This window comes from Varroa destructor, unplaced genomic scaffold (assembly GCF_002443255.2).
Source record: "Varroa destructor unplaced genomic scaffold, Vdes_3.0 BEIS01000005.1, whole genome shotgun sequence".
Lineage (NCBI taxonomy): Eukaryota > Metazoa > Arthropoda > Arachnida > Mesostigmata > Varroidae > Varroa > Varroa destructor.
Genome location: NW_019211458.1, coordinates 39,600,751 through 39,626,451, shown reverse-complemented (window position 1 = coordinate 39,626,451; position 25,701 = coordinate 39,600,751). Strand labels below are relative to the sequence as shown.

At 40.3% G+C, this 25,701-nt stretch overlaps 1 protein-coding gene and 1 long non-coding RNA gene across 7 annotated transcripts in view; both read left to right on the top strand.

Moving 5' to 3' along the window:
* Positions 1-25,701, top strand: part of LOC147755681 (uncharacterized) — a 48,307-nt gene that overhangs the window by 6,000 nt on the left and 16,606 nt on the right. The window lies entirely within an intron of this gene.
* LOC111250826 (phosphatidylinositol 4-phosphate 5-kinase type-1 alpha-like) overlaps positions 1-25,701 on the top strand; it is a 41,180-nt gene that overhangs the window by 5,663 nt on the left and 9,816 nt on the right. For 2 of the 6 annotated variants that reach the window (XM_022806633.2, XM_022806632.2), the window contains one exon: positions 25,251-25,557. In XM_022806633.2, the coding sequence (XP_022662368.1) occupies positions 25,251-25,557 (307 nt within the window). Of the gene's footprint in view, positions 1-14,877; positions 14,894-17,818; positions 18,861-21,333; positions 21,627-25,250; positions 25,558-25,701 lie in introns of those variants that run through there. The other 4 variants (XR_015329122.1, XM_086990947.1, XM_022806635.2 and 1 more) reach the window with 4 other exon arrangements.

Here is a 25,701-nt window from a genome sequence, read left to right as displayed (position 1 = left end):
ATAGAATACATTAGCTGTATCTAAATTGTTGGAATAATCTGAAATTTTCAAAACAGACATCCCCACCGTTAACCTAAAATGCGACATCTATTTCCTCCATTTACAAATAGCAAAAAACAACTTTATTAAGTAATATATATATATATATATATATATATATATATATATATATATGCGATTACAAAAAACAGCGTAATAGACACAATTCACTAAGGAATCTAGCTAAACTACGGCGGAGCAGATCATTTCACTCGTCAATGGTCGGTTTTTTGACCGTCTAAACCAATTTCAGCCGAACAACGTTCTGACCAAGATGATATGTGATACCGACAATCGAGCGCAACAGTAGTGATTGAGCTGTCACGGCTAATGTGGGGGCTCCCGTTACCCTGTACCGTTCTCGACGCTGGTTGGGCGCAAGTCGTTGGCATAGTATTTTGGGTCTTCCTAGACTATTACACTCGAGTGAGTCCTTTTTCAGCTAGTTAAAAAGACATTGGCTTGTTCTGTTCTACTACAAGTAGCGTCACATATCCATTCTGGGAGCTGCATTTAATTTTGTTCAGCGCCTCCAACAATATCGAGGAAGCTGGAAAATAGATCGTACAACTCCCGCTGCGGCTATGTAATATGTTGTAATCGCCTCTGTGAATGACTTTGTGCGCTGCAGGCCGGGATAGACGTGTACTGCATTATATGGGTCGGTACGGCAACCCATCAAACCTGCATACCGACACCTTTTCAAGAAGAAAAAAAAGGAGCTCAGTCTAATTGAGAACGTTCGCGTAAAAAAACATTTAGCCACGGAAAACTTACTTGTATTGCCAGACTAGGCGGAAATGTTCCTATCTCATAAAATGATACACGCAACGCATGCCTGGTTCAGAAAAGTTTACAGACGTTTCAAATGTTTATCTAAGGAACGCAAAAAATAAGTATCCAGTAATGAAATATTTAATAAGTTTGTAAGTTGGGTGAGAAACATTTTTCAAATATTGTGAACCAGGTGTCGTTAGCTGTGTGGAACTAGTGATGCTAATAAAACAATTTATATAATACTTGTCTTACTTAAAAATATAACGTTTTCATCTTTAATATGTAGCGTTTTAAAGCGGCTCGTAAGTTGAATATGCTATGAACGAGTAGGGTGGAACTGTGTCTGGGCTAAACGGAGAACAACTTTTAGCTTGATTATCCTCGCGTGTGAGGGTTTTCGGCTGCGCGCTATTTATCTGTATCCCGTCTATGATACAAATTGATACGAAGCGAGTCATTTAGTAAGAGATAGACAACTAACGTCATTTCATATGTGTTTATTCAACTGGAAGAAAAATCTATAGCAGGGTGGTAATGATAAAATATTGGGTTATGTGGGAGATTTGTCTTAGAGAACTAAAGATAGCTCATCATACTTGAGCTATGAAGTTGAATAAGCAACCGTCTATTGATCTTAATCTGACTAGTAGAGCAGTGGCGAAGTGACCTAGGCGATTACCAGAAAGGCCATCAGCTTCCTGAAAGATATCTAGCTGTTGGTACCGTATATGAAGCGTTTTAAGAAAAAGTGTTCGAGGATTGGCGTACATATGGAAAAGAGAAAACACCAACTGCGAATGGCCAACGATAGTTGCATCCTTTCCCAGTTTTTTGGGGATAAACTTGAGAGTCTTGCTTGGCACGTTAAGCAACGAATCGGAGAAGAATCGAGTTAAAGATGCGGGCTTTGACGAAAGGCCCATGGGGGAGAATTAGAGCTGCGGCTTGGGAATGCTAATGGGGAGCTGAGCCTTATGACTTCTCTGACGGATAGCAATAGCGGTTGTAGCGGTATTGGCAGTAGCATAGGGGATTGAGGAGACAGACGGAGAGAAGGCCAAGACGTAGCCACAACGGAGTTATAGACATAACAACAAAAAGGGTGCTTAACCTAACCCAGCGAATTCCACGGCCGAAATGCATACTACTATATCGATGATGATAGAAAAAAGTGGTGGAAGATTGGCCGATAAATGCTGCGGTCGTCGATAAGGAGAGGGAAACGGGGCCAAGACAACCAAGACGCCCTTGTCATTGCTTCTCTAGTGCCGTAGCGAAAAAAGAAAACACATCAGGTCCTACCGACGCCGAACACAGCAGCGCAAACTGTGATAACAACGAGAAGATGGGTGAGGGAGTGGGAATAACATAGGAGAGTCCACCGAAGACCACTCATGTCGACGGAGATTGGGGCAGTGGCTAGAACAAGCTGTACGGTCAAGTTGTAGAAAGGAATGGTTTGACTGCCTCTGACGGTATCCTATCCTGCTTCTGGCATTACTACTGCTAACAGAAATGCGCTAAGCACCATAAGGGGAAAAGCGACTCTGAGGGGAACAGTTGACCCGACCGTAATGCCCAATAACCGAGTGGAGAATAGGAGCGAGGGATGAATTCCTTCCCATCATAGCTAGAAAAGTATTTTGAGGGCGGTGCGGTTAAGTCTGTTGGCAGAGCTGCTTGTGCTAAGTGACACTTAACATTGTTGGTTGAACAGGAAGCATAAACATTCTTAAATCTACACGTCAGATAGATGGAAATGAAACGATACGAATAGTTGGAGAGAAGAACTGTATAGAAGAGAATATGATGGGCGATGCGATGATCGTAGAAGGAATCAACTGGGACGTCAAGCGAGGAATGCAACAATACAACACACAACAAGGTGTTTTTTCCCGTTGCACAGCTGGATGTTCAGTTAGGTACTAATTTAATACAGTAGGTTTTTTCGCGGTGGTGTTCTGTATATGCCTTCGTATGTACGTTACTAACAGCTGGGTTGCTGTGGTTATTGATGTTATACTTCTAGCGTGTTAAAGAGAAACCAGGGGGCAAGGAGTGGAAATCGTCATGTACAGTGCCGATAACCTGAAAGGAACATGGCAGTTCCCACTTTTTTTGCTGTGGCACTATATTGAGTGAGATGGATACAGCTCACGCAAAGTTAAAGGCTACCGGTAGCGTGAAGCATACGCTATTGTTATTGTATTTCTTCCTTTAATTGTTGCTATTATATCGTTAGAAATTGACTTCTAACGTTAAATGGCACCTCTTTTTATATCAGTAACATGGGAAAGGTGCGTGCCATGCCATTTGACTTACGTGTTACCGCCTTTTCTGTTTCCAAATCGTATTTGTATATTGTTCCAGATATCTATCATCATATAATAACTTTTGCGTCTTAGAGCTAAGTTTAAAAAGAAATAGTGTATATTTGGTATTAGAGTTCTCTAATTTTTAACAAAATTTCACCGGCACTTGTTAGCCGGCTTTTAGATCTATAAGATCTAGCATCATTGTGTACGATTTCAAATATTTGTCGAACATTGACAGTTGTGCGTAATAGATCGCACGTTTTTATCGAATTACTGCTTTACGCTTTTCTTAAAATCTGCTCACAATATAATATTATGACGGGTAAAGCGAAAAAAAAGTAGATGCTTTTAACGATGGGTCTAAATGGCATAATGTACAGGCAGTCTTACTAAACATATTATCCAGTTTGATGAACAGGCATATTTAAACCGAATTACACGAAAAAAAGAGAATATTTAACTTTAACCAAGTAACTTTACATATATATGACAGCAGCCAGAAAGTTTCATTTGTGACTGTGTCAGTTGGTTAGCTTTAGCAAAGCCGTGCCTTCCTGACCCCTTGTATATGATTTTGTTGAAGAAAACTTAGCCATACGCAAGGATTTAACTGTCTTAAAACCGTTTATGGACTATCTGCGGAAGGGCGCTGCTCGAGTAACAATGTTGTACAAAATAGTTATATCATTAGTGATAGGCTGACCTTATATCGTATGTAAATAACTGGGTTGGATAGAGAACCTTTGGCTTGCAGTCATGCATACTGGATGAATACAGTTTATGCATTTCACCACAAACAATTTTTCAGACATACAACCATATTTGTACCATACCATAACTTTATATACCCGAGCCGGCAATACGGCTACCTATTTTGACCGCAATGTCTTTGCCAATCGATGGAGTTCGATATTTGCAGATAACAACATACAGCAAAAAAACATGGACGCGGGCGAAAAAGAAAAGCAATATTCTTCTTAATTTAAAAGCACTTTAAGTAAACCTTTAATATGAACTCTGCTCAAGTTTTGAGCAATTAGTACAGATTTTGCCATTTTCGCACAGATGAGCATTCTTTAAAGCGGGAGGATGGTCATTTTTCTCGTGGTACCAGTAGTTTTTATTAAGGGGTCACTTGAGTTCTAAGACATTCTACACACATAGCAGCAGTATATTATTGTCGAACATTCTTTGAGAAATGCCCAGATACCGAAACCATCCAACTTACTGGGCCTCTAAGTCCTGATTCACTAACATAACTTCGTTGCCTCCTAATGTTACAGCTTTTAGTTCCATTGTTATATCTCGCTACGCTTACTAGTACTAAACTACTAAACGCTTTATTCTCTTTGACCGTGCAAAGCTACCAGAATGCCGATAGAAGATAGATATGTATGTAGTACAGTGTGCTATATATAGTCACTGATTTCAACTTGAAATATTCAGTATTTATACGATTATATGAGCCATTTATCACGTTAGTAAACATGTATTTTATTATATTTTTGATGTTTTTCTTTAAGAGTCCCTTGAAGTCTAGCAATACCACTATTTAACCTTGTCTGCAGTGCGGGGTCAACGTAACATATATAACATATGGAGATTTCAGGCGAACATGTAGGAATTAATTGAAAAAGAGACAAATGGAATAATTACTTTATAAACAACGTCATGATAATTATTAGTAATGAAGTAGGATTTAAACAAATCAAGGGGCGCAGATTTACTCGGTAGTCTCGCGTAGTTGCAGTATACAGAAGCGACATGGGTTAATTTAAAGGTCCCAATTGAGAAGAAATGCAAAGGATGACATAAAGAAGCACTTAGTCATATGAGGTGTCCCCTTTATGACTGTTACCATGGTAACGCTTAATAGCGGTAGCGATAATACGGAGTACCAAATATGCAAACAGCACTATGTTCAAAGGTGTAACGTTCGACTAATATCGCTGTTGGTTACAGATATAATCCGGTCAACTTTCAAGCCTAATTTTAAATTGACCGCCACTCGAGCAGTGCAGACGCTATTTTAAAAACCGTAAATCTCTCATATTAATGATGCTTTATAGAGAGATCGCTATGCATAGGTTAACGCGCAACTAGGTCCCTTCTAGGTATAATTTTGTTTTTTGTAGCAAGAATGAAGTACGTTAATGTTTGCTCAGAGTTTAAGCGAACTCTTTCAATAGAGTTCAAATGCAGCTTTCTTAGGGAGAAAAAAAATAGTTGTTTTCGATAAACAAAGGTATTTTCTGTCAGTCCACATAGACATGGATCCATTTATTTTGAGCTATACCAAATCGGAGTAAAAGCACAGCTGTTAGATGCACTACCAGTAGCACCTCAATCGATCGAAAACAAGTTTGCAATATTAAAAAATCTGATTGTTAGACGCATATTGACTGTGTACTGATTTATTGGTCTTCTTCGTATGTTTGACTGTTATATGTTTGACAGAACCATTTATTTGGCGCGTTATCTTATTTCTGGTGACACGTCTTTCAGTAATGTTGATGGAAGTGAATTTTCTGACTACAGGAAAAATTATTTACATAAGAGAGTTAAGTTGGTAAAGAATAGATGTCTACTATTGTCTGTTTCGAATATCCGACGGCTGTCGGCCTTGTGTTATTCTTATGTTATTAAATTTTATGGCTGAGCATTGTTATTATTATACCTGTTAATATTAGTTTATCATTTACCACATCATAATAAATTGAATTTTTTTGTATCGTATTGATGTGTTGAACTTTGGCTCACAGACGCGGTAAAAGCAATGCTCATTTGTTTGTAGAATTAGTTTATATAGCGTTACTATAATACATTTATTACAGGTGCAAATAAATAAAAGAAATTATATTACATTTATTGGAGTTTTTGGCTTGCTTTAGATACGAACAATATGTGACCGAAGGTTGATAATTAACATACTAGTAATTTTCGAGCAATTAATATTCCGGTTAGCTAGAATTCTGTTTTATGGTTCTTACACGTTTATTATTAACTATGTTAAAGTAGGACCGCTTTTTGTTAAATAAGATCTTTATTTAAGCTTTGTCATTACTTATTTGTACGTGCGGAGAGAGTCCAATTTGTTTTTACCCAACTCACAAGGTACAATGTATAAACTTAATATAGTTATCTAGAAGTTGTCTTGAGTTATTCCAACTTGATTACTATAAGATATAACTACCAGGACGGTACATAACACTTACGTTTTGTTGAAAAATATTGGTCAGTTAATTGGTCGGAGAAAGGTTTCAGCTTAATCATTTTTACCTATAATAAGCTAATTTGTGCCTATTTGATTTTCAGGAGAACTTCCTATCATCAGAACCGGGTGTCTGTGACTTTAGACATCGCTAATCAGGCGTGCGCCAACGAGGTTAGTAAGTGGATAAAGGGAACTGCTTTTTATCGGTAAATTTTTTTCACGTTCAACTTTAACCCTGATATCTATGTAATAAATTTTCTAGAATATTATGCTATGTTAATTCAAAGCTGAACATCTGCGGTTTAAGCACATATTATGCAGGATGCAATGTTGTGAAGTTCTAATATGACAATATGAGTTGCGATAACTATTTTGGTCGATCGATCGATATTCCTCTTGGAGTGATGGTTTGATTTCCTTCGATATCAATTTACTAACATCAGCAGAAATTCAATTCGAAGAAGATTTAAAGGTAACTGCCAGTGGCATATAGCTTTAAAGAACGTGAGGGCGGAAGGTATCTTAGTTCAGCCGTTTATTTCTACAGGTGTACCGTTTGTACATAAGTCTACAGTCGACCATATCTTTGATCAGAAATATGAATTTTACTGTGACTACCTTGGGGGACAGCGCGAAGGGGAAAGGGTGAACGGGAACTGCTGTATCCGCGTGTGTGTTACGATGTCGTCCTCATCAATATCCAGCCGTCTATATATTAGCATTTTCGGTAGCTCCTTAGCATGTATTGTGTTTGGCAACATAAAGGAGAGGTCATTGAGACTCAGTGACCGACCGCTGGCTTTAGCCGTTTTCGCTTGAGGTAGTCAAGACCTGTACTCGACACGTCGAGGTAATACCCACAGCGGAATAGTGATTGGTCGAGGTAAGTATAGATAACTCGTGCAAACATGTGGGCCTTTCGAACCGGCGACTTCGTGTAGTAAAGCATAATGAAGTAGCAAAATGAATCATATCTTTTTTTCTATTTTTGAATTACGTTGAAGTACGCATTATTCCTTTTTCTTGGATACTGTGCGACCATTTGTTGTTTCTTAGACTCAAGGCAATAACACTTCTACTATTAAACCCAATTTTCAGGCAGCAGTACGCTAGTACGTCATAATTCATAGATAGAGATTTTACTCAGTGGTCTATTCGGGAACTTTCGACGCATACATAACTGTCTTGAAGAAAGGCTTACTTTACTGGCAGTTATTTTTTTCAAGAGAGCGATGTACACATTCAGTTGCTTTCAGCGTGTGTTGGGGACAATTTCACCTAAATAAAGCCCAGTGTATTTTCTTATACATTCTGTCACTTGTTAAGTTAGGTCCCAGTTTAGCCCCAGGAGGTGTGCAGGCTCGGATCGGAGTATAAATGAAGGGATATTTAGCCATACCCTAGGTAAGCTAATGATACAGTGACACTGCAGGCGAATGTCGATACCGTTTACGACATCCACAAAATTGAGTTTTTATCGTCGTTTGGTTTTGCTGATACTGTAGATTTGAAAATCTATTGGACTTTATTCTAATCAGACTTGCAGCGCATCGCAGACTAATGCATTTTTGTTGTTCGGATGGACGGTTAGGTAAAACATTGGATGCCTCCTCTTGTGTAAGGAAATGGCATATGTAACTTATATATGTATAGTGTAAAGGGAAAAAAACTTAAGACGTATATGCAAGAAGCAGATACGGAAAGTGGGTGACCCTTTTACGCAGGTAGTTTAGTTTTCTTTGATTCAATTTAGTCTTGATCTAATGTCGATACAAAGAGCCTTAGATACTGTAGACGTATACCTGCCTTTTTAAATTGCCTAACACAACTTTTTGTTTTTTTTTTAAATAACAAGAGCAAACAGGTCAACGAGGTCAACGAACAGGCGTTCTTGGTGAATATTACGCTTTGAAAAAAGTGTTTTTTTATTATTACTTCTTTATTGGTCCGTTTCATTAGCTAGCCTAAATTATGTTTCATCTAACACAATCTCAAAGGTTAATGTTATTTACGGAATATTTAGGTCCATCCAGCTGCTAGAGTTTTAGGCACTCTACGAATTTCTAAATATCTTTGTACGAGCGTGAAGAGTCTGAATATTTTGCAGAAATTATGAGCGCTTAGTTTTCGAATACCCTAAGGTGATTCTAACTGTCATTGATAGCAGTAGCGTTGCGCTGATATGTTGAAATTCTCCTGTCTTTTTGGCGAAAGCTTTCCGGATTTATCGAAGCTACCTTATCGGAGAGTCTGCTAGCTACCGGAGCAACAGCAAGGATCAGCTGGGCTTTTTGAACTCAACCTCATAGTAAAAGGGTATTACGCTCAGTCGTGATTAATTTATGACAGGCTGAGAATGCTAGAGCAAATTGACAGACTGACTCAGTGCCTAATTTTTTGTATAGCTCTCGGCGCTCGTGTTTCTTTTTTATTTCTCTAAAAACACCAACAAGCTGCGTAACGAAAAAAAGGCGATGAGATTTAGGTTGAAATGAAAATTTGGTTGATGCGTAGTGGCTTTTTTTCATCATTGCTTTCTTTTGCTGATTATCAAGTGTTTTATGCTATTGCATTGCTGTGTTATGTACGATCTCTACAACTGTATTGTCATCATTTTGTTCAGATCGCAATAGATTAGCCTTACTTTGGGCTCCAAATATAGGTGTCGGATAGGTACTGTATGGATAGCCGCTTATATAACCCATAATACTTTAGCAACCGCGTTTACTTCGATTCTATGTATGGGTTCTATTTCTTTTTGAGGGTAATACACGAATAACGCCAATAATTATCCAGAAGTTAGATCTAGGTTTATACCATACAGATATGGCTCCGAAAGCAAATTTACATTGCATAGCCTTGAGCATATATTAGTATGCATCTTATTCCATTAATTTTATTTGACTCGCGAATGCTGAGGGGCATTTTTAAGAGCGTGTGTTACCACAAAGGGTTACCAAGTTTACATCTGTCAACAGAGTCAAATACGCAATTTCCGCCTCGATAAATAATTTGTTCCGAAGTAAGGGCTGTGGCTGACAGATGAACAGTTAATGCTGAGATAGGACCGTTCACTCTCCCTTCTTTATACCTAGCGCTATTTAGAATGTCCTGAAAAAATACATTGCAATGTGTAGTCTATTAGATAATTAACACAGTCACTGAATTTTAAGTGAGGTTGTTGTGAGGCAAGGACAGCGACGTACGGCTGTTCAATCAATAAGAAATTGCACAATCAAGTAAAACAATATTAGTGATTCCACATACGACACGTTATCAAAAAAGGCGAGCTGGCGGGGTTAACCGGTGTGCACCGTTCGATTATCGTAGCTCAGTTGATATCTCTACTAGAAAATATGCATGGTCGAGTTTGACCTATTTTCATACATCGATTCCTGCCCCACTTTTTTTACTCCGTGAACCCATTTCCCCACTTCAGCTACTGAATACTATATATAAGATGACTATGTAACTGGAAACCGTGTTGGCAGATAGCAGCGACTGAATTTGGCACTATTCATTGAAGCTACGCCGCCGTGAACTCTTTATCTTCGAGGCATGCTTCCTGCTGGGACTCAATAGCCAGCAAATGAACATTGTTTAGTGCAAAAAAAAATGTACAAAGTAAACAATTAGACGTAACACATCAGTACCCAATAGAGTCAGGACAGACCTTGGGCCTTTGAGAAGCAAGCGAAGAAAGAGAGATTTAATTTAGCGAATTTACTTGCCTTTTTAGGGGATTTTAGGGGGACAGTGGTTAGGTATACACGGTTGTAATATCTGTATGAGTGAATTATTGCTGAATGGGATAAGCCATCGGCAGAGAGTGGAAGGCCTGTCTGTACACATACAACCGAGTTTTTTTTCATACGTTATTACGTTGCTGGGTAAAGTATCTGTGAGCAGTCTATATCCTATTGATAATTTTATTATAGCCATTTGTTTTTATTATAACTCGTTTGTATGAATACAGTTGGAGCAATGCAAAACTAAAGAGCGTATTTTTATATTTTTCACTATGCTAAATATGCACTATTTTGATCGATGACCTTGTGCGATTTTTCTTGTAATAACATAGTTTCATCACTATAAAACTTTAATCGTAAAATTTTGGGCAAAAAATCATGACCAGTGATGTTTATGAGCCTCCTTTGGAACCAAATTAACATTATTTGCATAGACCGAAAGAGATTGTAGTCTGATGATATCAAATTTGGGCAACGGGGCGGATGCAGTGGGTTCTCTATCCAGATTATTATGCTTCTTGGCGGATAGCTAAATATGTATACGAATTGACATCGTCATGGTGGAAGACGACGCCTTTTCTCTTCACTAGTTCCATTCAATTATTTTCAGTGGCTCATTGTAAACAGTAGAGGTCCGAATTCATTCGATGTCAGCAAGTCGTAGTATCATCTTCTTTGGCGCCAGTCTGGGCTGTGCAGCACATTATTGTCATATGTGCAATAATATTGTGCTTGGATTTAGAAGTAACCGGGTTTCGCGGCGCTTTTATGGAACTTTGCTGACGGACATACGATATAGTGAATTGTGTAGCCTCAATTTACATGGCACCCAAACATCGACGTTTTTTTTAAGTGGATTAACACTGCTTACCTGTAGTTATTTAGTTCTTCAGCGACGTCCAGTTGCTCATGTGTTGGTCTTGCTTAAGTTTCGTTAACTTTTTCCGTAACTGGTCGATTACTACGAGGAACATCGTTATGTTCAGAACGAAAATAATAGAATCATCTTTAAGGTGTTTCTTTCAATAACGTACCTTGACTATAAACAGCACACATTTTTCATGGGCCTAAGCAGCATTTATGCCTCTATTACAATTGTAAAATATAACAGAAATTTTGCACTTCTTCAAAGCGAACTATCGTCAGTCTGAATAGAAGCAATACATTCAATTTAGCAAATGTACTACTAATGTCAGCTTTGTCCGGCGCGATTCCTATTACCTGAAATATGTGACTTTAAAAAACAATCTATAGAAGAAAATGACCGATACTTTGTCAAGAATCCAACGTACGGGACACATTGTTTTCTTGCATTAGAACACCTTCTTGTAACTGTGTCAGTTATTACCTTTCTGTCACCAGATTTTGTCAGAAAAAAACATGTTACAACTTTTTTTAACCTAACAAATTCCTTTTGAGGATGTCCTGTTGCCGGTTTATTTTCGTCGTAAAAGGACTTTTTTGGCCGATTCGTTTTGGCGACATGCCTGAACCAAGTTCGGCCATCTAGGCGAGCGAGCTTGCCACTGTATAGCACGCAGATTAACGCACTCAACGGTACCGAGTTTTACGTCCAGTACCGCCGCCGATCAGCTTTCCGTCGGGCTACTGGCTCCCAGTACGACCACGCTCACTTGATTATACACTTAGCAACTAAAAAAATACTAGACCAATGAAGCAATTCTTTGCTCTACTAGCAAAGGTTTCAGCGAGCAGGCTGGCTTTCATCAGCCTCGACAGCATGCAGCTAACTGACAGATCATTGATATTCACGACCAAAGTTGGTTTTTAGTTTACGTAACATCTGTGTGCTGTTCCTAGAAACTTGAGTTTCCCTTTAATAATATCGAGACCGTGAAGCAGATTACGGGTTAATCAACTGCTCTCTAGTTTCAGATCAATATTTTCATTAGATCGTCTTGGGTCTTCGCTATTGGCACAGGTTCGATATCATCTCCCCGACGAATTTACACAACTTTTGGACTCTGGCATTAAAATCTGCTATTTATATGTTATTATCACTTAGTAAAATAAGATGAATACGCCCGCCACGTTTACGATTACGATATGTAGTGACTGAGACGGCTTAAAGTAATAGAGAAATGCTTGTTTAAGGTTCGAAATGTAAAATTATCATGTTAGCCTGTTGGTGGTTGCTTGAGACTCAACTATATTTCCTTCTCGAAAGTACTATGTGAGGTTGAAAGTTAAACAGGCTTCTTTTTGTATATTGACCTTCATCAATGCGGACTGATACATTCTTTTTTTAGCTCAGCTCTATAGAATACACAGTACAGGAACTAGTTTCTATATCATGTCGATAATCTTGTATTCGCTTGTGTGTTACAAGATAAGATCTAGAGATTTTCAGTCTTAGAGCCTGAATGTAGCAAATTCGTCGATATTTATTTCATGGATCGAGCGTTGACTATTTTTTTAAAAATGTGTGTTTCTTCAAAATCTCCGACCTTACATTGACGATGTGAAAGCCATATTCCCTGACAGCACTATATTATATATTGTTCGCATCTGGAAAGCGGAATTAGAAATCCGCCTAATTTGACACAGACAGTGTACTGAAGCTACAATTATAAAATTATTACTATATTATATATATATATATATATATTATTATAAAAAGAAAATTACAAAAACTCGCAACTAGTTTGAAATTGCTGCATGTTAATCGGTACTATATGGATAATAACGTTATCTATTGTTCAATGCAAACTCTTAACACATGGGTCAGCATTTGGACGGCTGGACATTCTCGTGGCCGAGACGACTTGTTTTGTCTTTAACAGGTTTTTATGTCAGCATCATCTAACAAAGCAATTCTTCTGGAAGTAGGTGTGATATTCTATATTCTTTTCTAGTTTTCTAGATTTTCTAGCGCTCAGTCGATTGAATGGGATGGCCTATAACAAATATGGGTTTTAGATTAGACCTTTACCTAAAGGTGATTCGTAGTAGAAATAACTATATTTATTTTATATTAATACGCCGAGCGAATAAATATGCGTAAATCTAGAATCGTATACGACTGATTGCTGAGTAACCGCATTTAGTCCCTTGAAAAGAATTGTCGGGAACAATTTATTCTCCAGAAAGAAACAGCTGCTCCAGAACAAATGTGTTGTTGCCAAAATGTAATAAATGGAATTCTGTGTCCTGCGAAGACACATGATAAACCTGGAACTTGGTCCTGTCCCCATTATTTCGTTTCGACCCGTTTGATATCAAGTAGATCAATCAAGATAAACAACGGACCATCTCGTCATTCGAAGTACGTTTTATCAATATCGGCAACATTATACTAAGCAAGCAATAGTCTCAATAGTCAGCTAAGGTTAAGCGCACAAGACCAAGAGTATTAACAACCATGACACTGCTATGTAATTGTCTAGCGGTCTGTCTGACTTTAGATAAATAATATGGCAGGTTCTTTGTGGCTGACTGTGTCAAAGCAGGTTTAGCTATCGCTACTTATGCTGGTGTCACTCTCGTTGTAAAAGACTGCTGCCGATGGCATCGAATCACTGAAGTCGTAAAAAAGATCCGAAGGGGTAAGCGACAATGATCACAAGGGCCGTTTCACTGGACTGGCTAACTGTTAGTGCGAAGAAATGCAATAGAGAAAGAAAGAAAGAAAGAAGGAACGAGGGCACGGGAAATGTTTTCTACTATTACTGCCTAAAGAATAGCCGACTGGCCGGCCGGTTGGCAGTTGAAACAAAAGCACAACGCTAACGTAGCGAATAATGGCGGCGGCAGTAGAACTACCGATAGCAGCCTTGCGCTGGTGGTCAGAAAATTGTGCAACGTCGACAGCATCGACTCAAAATGGTCAGTAGGCCAAAGGCCATCGTGGTTAGCAGCTAGACGCTCTGTCTGTCTGTCTGTCTGTGTTTTTCATAGACAGCTGTAAAGCGCACCGCTGATGGGGGTAATAACAGCAATAACTGCAGCAAAGCTGATAATAGTGACGACGACTATGACGAGAACCAGCTGGAGCGACTAGCAGCAGCAGTTGCCATCCTTATTAAGCAACTGTCGGTGGAGTGGGGCTACTTGAAGGCTTTTGCAAATGCTACAATGCTAGCATGCACTTCTATGTGTGCATGCTTTTATATTTCAGACTACCTAAAGAAGGCCAACTTCAATAAAATTGACCTCATTTCGTAGCGGTAGTTGCGTGCCTTCTGTTTTACCATTAGTTTGCTATTGCGAACAACAACGACACTAAATGGTCAATAGGTACAGCAGATATCGGATAACTGCAATTTAGATAATCCAGCGCAATGCGGTACAACTTTTCTCCGGTGCGTCCGTGAACGTCTGCTATTCGTATGGATCGTCCTCGTCGCGTATTTTCCCTCGCTCTTATTCCCTGTGCTTGCCTGGTCGTGCAACATAGTTCTCCTATGAACTAATGGAACAAACATCAGGCCGGGCAATGCGAGCGATGTTTGCTGTTGTTGCCTCCGTGATTGCGAACTGTGCAGTGGGTTGTTCCTGTATCCATGCGATGAAGAAAGGAACGGTTCAAACATTCATATGTATCCGGGACACGCGAGCAGAGGGTAACAGAATAAAAGAAAAGCGGGGAACCTGCAATATTGGAAACGTAAATGCATCCTCAGTGCTTTCAACTTATTGGGTGGCTGCATTTGCTGTGGTAAAAAATTGTGACCGTTGAAGGCGCAGGAACTCCGACTACAGTTGCGACGGCGCCGAAGTCACTGCTCAGTTACAAAAACGACAACGTACAGCGTCACTGCAAGCATCTTTAGCGTAAAGTATGGCGTAACTGTTACTTCATCCAACAGCATTCAGTGGGAATAGTGTTTCTTCTAAAAAAATATTTGGCCTAATAATGAATATTAAAATTTTGCTTTTTAATTCCATTAAAGGATAGACAATGGGCTCGTCATTGAATTAAACGAAAGGTGACGGTGACGTTACGGTTTGCTACGTTTGATTATAGCTGTTTCTGTATATCGGACGCCGTAAATAGAAATGTATAGAAAGAAAGAAAGAAAAGGTAATCTAATGCTGCTATGAGCTTTTTTCCTTTCAACGCACATATCATTCTACGGACGTTTTTTGCAGGACGTTTCTGCCTTTACAGCAACTTTAGGTTCATTTTGTGCTCACCTGAGTTTATTAAAGAAATCTAGTGCTGATAACTTATCCAGCAGCATGAATGCCTATGCGGAACATCAGTACGTTCTTTGTTAGTGGATATTAAATAACTGCTACTCTGTCCCTTATGTTTTTGGCTATCAGGAATTTAACATGTCTTGCGTTTTAGGCACAGCAGGTACGATGAAGAAATCTCTATGATAGTGAAGACATTAGCCGCTGCATGGAGTCCAACTATACCTAAACCTAAGGCACAAATGCTCTGCGACTCAGCTCAAACCGAGAATTTGCATAGAATGAATTGCATCAGAGGAAGAAGGGGCATGTAGTTTTACAATGCCACGGTCACAATGGACTAGTCACTTCTGCTGGTTGAGCTTCACCATTGCCCCTTACTTTCAATAGATAAAGTGGTCGGGCACTTCTTATTACATGGGGAAGTCCAGACTTCGATGAGTTTTCTACTCGCCCATCCACAGAGAAAAGTATAAAACTTCGAAACACTACTGCGAGCCACTGCTCTAAAAAATTTTGTTGATGATTTCTCGGATCTCTTACCGATCCAACTGTTCAATACATATGTCGCGCCTGCTAGCAGCGACGCTAGTGGCAGCGTACAAGGTGCTATTAACGAACGGAACACCAGGAGCGACCAACGAGTACGAAACGCTGTTGAACCATTGGCGGGTCACTTCAAGCCTTCTGTGTTTGTCATATTCACATCCCCAGCAAAAGTTGTTTGCCGTTTAAAGTCACCGGTGGCGCCACCAGTCCTTTTTTCTTCTTTTTATCGTCGAAGTCTTCATTGATTGGCCTCGATATTGGCTGAACTTTCACGCTTTGCTTTAATAGAATATTCAGTCAGACGCGATTTTTGCAAAATGGAGGGAGTACTATCTTCCGGCTTTGATTGTTTAGCAGCTCTTACTTAGTGTAAATATAGGTGCCCATAGGCACATAGTACGTTCTTATAATACATACGATTATAACAATTCGAAAAAAAAAACACCAGCGCCTAGTTTAGATGCTAAAGCAATTATTTAGAAGTGTATAGAGCTTTAGCTAGTGGGTACTATCTTGGTTAAGGTAACGTCACCTTGCATTTTGTTCGGGTTCGGGTGATACGTATGTTATTCAGCGATAACGGCGCTACCAGAACAACATCAACCATAACGTCGGTGCGTTACTGTATGTATCGCGATAATAATAATTATATACTTGTGGTTGCGCAAATAAAGGCTGCTGCTTAGCGACAGCCAGGCTGCCATCTCACCTGAAGCATCTGAAGTCGATGTTCCGTCGGTTATCACTTGCCACCCGTTGGCGTATGTCCGATACGAAACTACATTCACGTAGATCGATACGGGAAACCAGAATATATTATAATTGAAAGGGAAAATATCCGATGTGTGCATAGTATTTTCTTCTCGTTAGTCGTAATACTAACATTGAGCCGTGATACCACTTGAGTCAGTTTTGCGATTGTTCAAGACTGTGAAACCGGGGTTGACCTAGATTATGAAATGGCTGGGTCATGCGAGGCGTCTGCTCTACCAAAGACCTGTGTTAGCAATTGTTGGTCAAAATCGATACATGGTTTTCAACTTGACGTCATATTTGATGATAGTGACATCGTTTTAAGTCATTTATTTGGCTATTCTGTTGACTTTCCATCAGCTTTGTTTTTACTAGCTTTACGAATCGCAAGTGTGGTAGCTGAGAGTAATGCACTATACACTATAGTACACTATACTTCTATACGCATCTGTAGTCAGCAAAGCAAAGCGACCGATGTAGAGCCGATGCTGAGCAGTTGCTGCTTCGCTGACGGAAACTTTCGACTATTTTGCTTCGCCGAACATTGAGGAACAACAGGCTATACCGAAAGCGTCGTCAGAGGCCAAAGAAGAATGACCGAGTTGACGCTGTTGGTCTCGCTTGGCGGTTCCTTGATGAATTGATAGACGTTGTTAGCCTTTGGTCAAAGTGGATATGGACGGTGTACCACTAATCAAACCGCTACAACACGAGGAGTCATTGCCGATTTGCTGTCGATGTTTACTGCTGCTACAAGTAGCTTAGGTAGCTGAGAGTGTGGCGGGTCAATTTTGCCACTTGCTAATAATCCTCATGGTCAATAGACTAATGAGAGCTATTGAACCATACAACAAGATGACCTAGGATGAACAGGAAACGTGCGCGCCAAGATAAGCACACAGAACAGTTATGTGCTCGGCATCATAGACAGCTTAAGAGATTACGAAAAAACAGTCATACTAGGGAGCAAAGCGAACGGATTACCGTAGTCGATGGAGGCTTCTGGAAGCCGCCGCCGTTGCTGCTGCTGCCGCCGCCGCCGCCGCCGCCACCACCGCCACCGCCATCGCCATCGCTATTACCGCTGCCGCCGCCGCCGCTGTTACTGATGTTATGGATGGCCTTTTCGATAATAGCAATCGTATTATTCCTTCCATAATGCTGATATCAATATCAGTATCTATTAAGACTATTGCTGTGACGGTGAGGACTGGGAAAATGCAAGGAAACTCTCCTAATATCACTTCAGCTAACATAGTTGATTGCCCATAGGCGTGTATATGGTATCGTAAGCAGCGGGCGGACGGACGGGCTGGCTGGCTGGCTGGCGTCTGACGCTTTTGCTGTGCTGTTTTGCAAGTCGCTAACTGGTCGGTTGGGGGTAGGGAGCGTGGCGTAGTCGAATCATGCCGGCTTGTTGGCGCAACTTGATGTTCTTCGGGAAAGCGTCAGTCGTTGCCTGCTGCAACTTTGCTAGAGACTAGCGACTGTAGTAGTGTTCATGGTAGCGGTAACGGTGATGGCGACGAAAACAGAATCAACGGCGAACGAACGTAGTGACAGAGGATTGCACGTGACATCGGGCTAAACAACAAAGACGTAGCTTGTCTGTTCATCGTGTTATCGCTCTGATCGTCATGGTAGTTGTAGTAGTGACGGCACCGCAGACTCAGGGCGTGTCCAGCGGAAACTGCCTGATCTTTAGAGTGCTTAAAATAAAAACAAGGTGATTCTAGCGATCTCGAGAAAGCGTTTAGAACCGAAGCTCATTGAGCGCCGTGGGCTTGCGTTGTACTGGCAGCATTGTCCCTGCATACAAACCCTTTTGTGTTTATCAGTCCATATGTTTTGCTACAGCCACTGAACAATATGTGTTGGTTTGCGGATGTTTTCGGATCAATGAAGAAATTGCAGACGCCTTCGTTGTATATGGATATAGTCTAGGTTTAAAACGCACACACATGGTACACACGTAATCATAAGATCGCGATTACAAACGCCCTACATCTTGCAAAATAAGGTGGTGAAATCTTCTGAAGTAAATCAGATTCATTTTGCCGTTGGCTGGTAGTTCCTGCTATACAGGAGTACATTTACTGAAAGGGGCTGTTTATCCATTCACTAACTATTCTGTGTTTTAGTGGATTATGCACGACAGACGTCTAAAATAATTTCAGAATTAAGTGTTCCTTAGTGTCTGTGTGTTTATTGTTAAGTGTGTGGCCAATTACGGAGTTACGATGACTTTGACTACAGACGAAGTCAGCGACAGAAATGGTGGTCGGCCACCGGATACTGAGAAAGGTATCGTCGAATGGAACGACGTTTCACGAAGGAGAAGATGAAATTATAATGAGCTAAATGAATTCTGGAGTAGCGTGGTTTCCAATAAATACAACAACTAAGATCATAAGGACAATTTGAGGTTACCTACAATAGTAGTGATTGTTTTGATTAGACAGAGTTAATGTAACTATAAACTCATAAGCAAAATTTCCATATGGACCAATTATCGAAGTGGGTCCCGTTCGGCTAAAGCTATCCGCCAAGCAAAGTATAGTGATTGAGTTAGGATAAATAGATTGTATCTGTCAGTTGATGTGTCGTTCTGCAGGGGCACGTATTCGCGATGAGAGTTTAGTCTTAAAGTGATCTACGCGCAAGGTCCTATAAAAAGACCGATTGAATTTTACAACTGATTTGTTTGGCTGCGAGTTTAAATCTCTCGAGTAACATGTACTGGATTCGAACATAATTCAACTCGTTCATATAGCATACGTCATGCTATACTTAGTGATGTGTAAGCTAGAATGCACCATCGATGGAATAAATACAGGCACATTCCAGACCTATGAGGTCGTTTTCAGAAAGCCTTTAGCTCTCCTTAGATGACCGCACGTAATCTGACAAAAGTTGACGCCGTGACGGGAAGAATAAGATATGCTGCCTTACACAGTTAGACAGAGTGCTATAGCAAGAGACTTTTATCTCGAAGGCTGAATGGTGTCTCTAACGAATTTGGTTGTCATGCTGATTGCAGTTCCACTTGGCAGGGTCCCAATTCAGGGTTGCAATTAGCTAATGTACCAGCTGCCTTAATTGGGATATCTATACCTGAGAGCGAAGGCCGTAGGGTTCTCTGTGACAAATTCCTCCGAATAGCCGAGTGTTCGAAAAGTTTACGCTGGAATGACTAGTAGATTAGGAACACCATCTAAACGTACCCTTAGAATACAGCTTCGTTAGCTGAAATCGTTCTCTGAGACTCTGAGAGGTCAGTTGAGCTTCACTGGTTAGTTTTCGTTAACTTTAAGCTATTACTTAATAGCTTTGTTTTTATTCGTTTTCCATACCAATTTGTTGCAAAAAAAATATTGTTATACTGTCATTAAAGCATGTGATTACACACAATCAAACGCCCAGTAACAGTTCCGACTTAGTCGGTTACTGTCTTATATGTACTTTATGGTATACGGCATAATAATAACGGACGATTGCAGAAGAGCTGTAGAATTTAAACTGCTTTTAAGGTCATATTATGGAACTCTTTGCCGACCCTGTTCCAAGGACGCAATGATTCGAAAGCAAGTGACAAAAATGCTTTAGCTTCTATAGGCGTATAGTCGTTTGTTGTTTTCAAAAAAACGCCCATTTGTTGCTTGCTGCATTGTAGAACACGGGCGGCTGTATGACTTGTGGTGACTATTGCGCTCCAGGGATAGAAACTGGTTCCTTCCTCAGTCCTTACTTGACCTATGAGACGATCATGGTGATGCCGGTCGTCTTGTTAAAAGCGCACCGGTTCTAATGTGACCCTAACGCCTAGCGGTTCGAACGCCCCATGTAGGTGGCGCCGTATCTACCTTGCGTCATTCTGACTAACTTTGTGCCGCGATGACTAATAAGATTTCAAAGTTCTCTACGACAGCAGCCTCATTACTCTGTTGTTCTGTCCATACTAGTAGGTAAGCACTCTCAAAACGCATGGGTTAACGACGCTGACCTATAAATACGAATTATTGATTTTTTTTTCCCAGTTATCTTTGCTGGACTGGTTTTCCGAGGAACAGTTAGTTGAAACCAGTCGAATAGGCTGGTATAGGCGTGAATAAGCGTTATACCATGACGATCAGATGTTCTAGCTACCAGATGTGTTCCCAAAGCTAAAATTCTTCATACGTGACACAGGTAGTTTTGAATTAATGAAATCTAATTCCATGGATTCCTCCTTTGCCTTATGAGCGTCAAAAAATAAAAGATGTTGTAAATAACGCCTTTACGTAAATAAGTGCGTGTGTTTTGTATTCCACAAGCTAAGTCACGAACCATTATTTTAACCAACTATTTGGTCTCTTCCCGTCACGGCCGTTTTAAAGAAGCTTAGCTTTTTCGGTTCAAACACGAGTATTTGAGGGTGTCGTTTTGAACGCTGCCGGCATTTTTGATCAGATGAACTTGTAAAGCGTGCTTGCTATAGAATGCAATACGATCTAGAAGTACTTCCGCTCATTATAGTTTTTTTTTTGTTTTAATATATTCATAGAGATGAACGATATCTGTAATTAGTGTAAATCGTACTCATGTAGAAGTAAAAAGCTGGCGCACAGAGAAATCTACCTCGGTTTGGAAAATCTCCTATGTTTTACTGCGTTCAAAATATAACTATTATTAATATTTTAAGTAGCGGGATTATTTGAGACCTCGACCAATTGATGGTTCTATATAAAATATTTCAACCTTGTTGTTTCTTTTGCCTATGCGGCTGCTTCATTTGTAGTAACCAGAACACTATGGAAAGTTACATGTGGGTTTGGAGTTTCCTGTCCCATGCTAACGGCGATTGAACACCTGACTGAGCAGAAGGCGCGTTCTACTACGGACCGAAGTGTGGCGTGATCCTAACCACGGCCAAAAGCCATTGTCTGAGTCGTCTGTTAGGTCAGCGGTTCGCTCGGATGTTGGCAAAATGTATGGAACCTTTATCAGAAGACAACGCCGCTAACGACGTTCGCTAAGTCGAAGAATTACTGTGCAAGACAATAAATGAATTTGACCCTTCACTATAATATGGTGATTAACTTCCAACAGGCTTAATTATTATCTTCCCATTCAATATGTATATACCTATCGTAAGTAGTCGCCGAGTTAATTTCCAACAAGAAATTGATTTCGATCATCAGCATGCATCACACTGTAATTTTTGCTTTTAGTGGACTGAGCGTTATTTTCGATAAATCAAAAATATGGAATAAAATTTCAATATATGGGGGTAGGTACACAACGAGCGTCGCCAACAGATCTACTGAGTACCCACTCAAAACAACTTTCTGTATGTAATGCTATGCCTTTTTCTTGCCATTCTTTGACTTTGTGTTTCGTTTGAAGAAAACATGTGCGCTTAGTAGTCATAACTAGTAGCCTTTTTCAAACAATCCATTCTTGCATCCGTATGTATCTGTTCTGGGACTCTTCTATATGATAGACGCTTCGTAGGCGCACAGCCTTGACTGCTAGAAGAGTTTTTGAGTTTATGTCCTGCTACTGTATCGTGTATCGTGGCAACGACGATCTTCTTCACTAATACGTGTCATTTGTGGGGGCTCACAGAAGGTATTCCAGTAAGATTATGTTCTTCTCTGAACTTGTCGAGTATGTAGATTGCTGAGTCACAATCGAGCTGGTCTTATAAGCAGGCATACCGGTCGAGCGGACTTTCGAAAAAATACCGACCTGCCCATTTCACTGAGTCCTTTGATAAGGATAGTCGCTTACACAAGGACCCAGCCTGAGGACTTGAGTAACGGTGTTTGTTGAGCTGGTATCACGCTTCTTCACTACATACACGTTTCAGTATAACGATTAAAAGAAGCTGAGAGCAGCGCATAATTTTGACGGCATTATCAATGATCACTTAGCCATTGGCTTCTGAGTACCGTTTATCACCATCAGAGGGATTTCGTGGTTATACGGAATGTGAAGTAAACTGTGCGACAAGTACGTATTATGCCAGTATTTCTACCAGCGTTTTTTCGGAGCACATGTTTTAGGCATGACGGTCGGTAGTAGTTCGCGAACAACTGACAGCTACTTTGGAGAGCCTCCAACTGAATAGAGCCATCGATCTCATTTTGTAGGTATTGAATAGTTATTATTTGATAAGCACGCCCTAAAATTGTCTCAGTATACTACATTATAAAACTGTGCTTTTATTTGCTTCTTTCGCAACCGTAATATCGAATGAGGCAATCCACAAACGTATCACTGGACAATGTAACCATTTTTCATCTATATATTTATGGTTTTTCCCAGCCGCGATTTTTACCTGCTTCTTAGGCACAAAGCTTTTGCTTTGCCGCTGTATGCCGCTCATGATATTAGCGGGAATGAAGATTTCAATCCACCTGAGCTAATTATTTCACATGCATAACATTGTGTCCTAAGAGTGATGCGATGCCCTGTTCGACTTACTACAGCAACCAGGTGTATAGAAAGGAATTAGGTACTAAACACTGCTCTGCCTTCCCAAGTGACGGCTGTCAGATTTACCCACTGGCCGCCACCATTCCCTAGTTCCGTTCAGCGCTTCTCATGAAACGTTCACTATAGAACATGTAAATGACGATCTATGTCATGCTGTTCTGAATGCGGGTGCCACAACGACGAAATTCTCGCGATGCTCCAACATAACATGGCCATGCGCATCTCGGAATGCGTTTATTCGGTGACCTTCAGGGTTCATTGCATCAAGCCGCATGACAGATGAGCCTACCTGCACTTACATTGCGTAGAACAAATAGAAGTGGAAAGCGGTCCTTCCATGTGTGCGACAAACCTGCCACTATCGTAATGATTTAAGAAATGAGAAATGTATCCTGAGAGAGACTGCTGTGTACGGTGCAATCTGCTGGCCTTGGGCCTGTCACCATTGTCATTCTCGGTGTTCTCGTAGCAGATACGTACTCCTTAGACATAATGTCCGTTAAGCTTTCAGCGTAACCACGTGCTCTGTCAATCAATTTTGTGGGAGATTATCAATCTCTTGACAGAATCAGCTAGGCTAAGACGTACATCTGACAAGATGAAGATATCTCCGAAGATTATATCTACCCGGTGTTAGGACGCAATCGAGGAAGCATATAGCATCCTTTAGCCGAACTCGGTTTGGGAAATTGAACAAAAATTGATTTTTCATGCAACCTACCACGTTAAAGGGAGTCATAATTCTTACTGTAATAATATAATTAAGGTACAGGTGTGATAAGAGAAGATTTGCTAACAATTAACTATTGCCAAATCGACAGGTAGAAAACGGAGTTTCAAGGACAGGTCAACAGTAGCTAATTTATGTATGTAGCTGCTTAGTATAGCCAAATGCTTTTTTTGCAGTTGTAGTAAGTAAATTAGACGTTCGCGTTTTGCGAGATGTCCAATTCTGTAGTATATAACTCAGTCGCCCAAATATTTACTTGGCGTCCTAAATCAAATTTAAAGAAAATTATGATAGTTTCAAGTACCCTAAGGACCATTGATCTGATTCGTAAGAGCCTACAAGCAATGCGTACATTGCATTTAACTCATTGTAAATAATAATCCGCAAGTGATTAAGGAAGGCACCTTTCTCTATCCAAGCAAAACGTACTAGCAAGATTAGGTAGGTTTTTTTCAGTACATATTTAAATAGAACGTACATAAGGAGAAGCATTGTATCGACGGGAAACTTTAATAGAGGTAATGACTTAGATTATATATAATTCTCTAGAATCGTTGAAATGTATACAATTGCATAGTCAAGAAGGTCTTTACTTTTTTCTCTGTATCTGTATTGTCTGTATTGTAAAATAACCACAGAATCTTGCTCTCCCTTAGCGGTACTAGTTTATTTCTGTGTTTCGAGTTTTATTTACGCAATAACCTTAAGGCTAGGATGGGAAATGAACAGGTTTAGCTTACGCCTGTGCTCCGAAAAGGAGAACTTGCAAATCGATAGGCACTTCAAAGTTTGGGGGGGGGGGGGTCGATGTCTTTTCCGGTTTGTTCTTCAGGCCGGAAAGTGTGGTTTAGATGTGCCCCATACTGTTTCTATACCGGCAGAGACTGGACAGGTAGTTACCGCAATGAAGCCTCCGTCAGTAGGAGGCTCCATTAACTCAGGCGCAAGCCACAATAGCTCTGCAGTGAGCTATGTACAGAAATCAAATGAGGCGCAGAGATGTTCAATTGTGTCGCTCCTCGTGATCACCGGCCTTTTTTCACGGTTGAAAAAAACCTGCTATCGATGATAGCGAGCCAAGTAAATGCAGCAAGGCAATTTGAATAGCTCGTATCTGTGACAAGAATTCGGTCAAACTTTTTTAATTGTAACAACCTGTTTCTCTCCATTTATCGTTAATCCTTCGTATCTGCCGATATTGGAAGTTCGTTTGAACAACGCGAACCCTGCATGAATATCGTACGTATGTACGTATAATAGAGTGATTTAGTAGAGCTGAATTGTTTTTGCGCCTTAGCTATGCTGCATTCGTTTTAATATTACTCTGTCTTATTTTTGGCACTAATTACAAACATTAGGTGCGTTCAGAAACCCACAGCAACAGAGTTATCTAGAACCGAACCTTGCGTATTAACCGTCGACCTAGGAAACTGATGCATTCATTAAATGTTTCTCGATTTCATTATGATGCTCTTCGTTTCAAGTGTCAGGATTCAGACGGCGCTCATTTCGCTATTCGTCAGCATTTCTGCGAAAATTTGGATACCTATTTAGGAATTCGGCTAGGGACAGTGAGGCGGGAAAGCACAGGACCAAAAGCAAAGACAAAGAAACGTTTCGTGGCCGCGAGCGTTCTCCTGCGGATCAACGAGATTCAGCTCAAGTGAGCGGCAGCTGGCGTCGGAACTGGCAAGGAGCTAGTGGTGGCGACACCGAAGATACTAAACCGCGCGCAGATATCTTGCTCAGCCGGCAAGACGATTCACCCGACGGGAACCCCGTCAGTTTTAGGTAAGCGAAAGCAAAGGTTTAAGAAATCAAAGATAGAGAATATTCAAAATGGTGGTTTGCTAGCTAAGCCTGTGATTGGATGGAACACTCATACAGCTTGTTGTGTGTATATGCGTCTCAGCGCTGTTGACACACAGAGTTGGT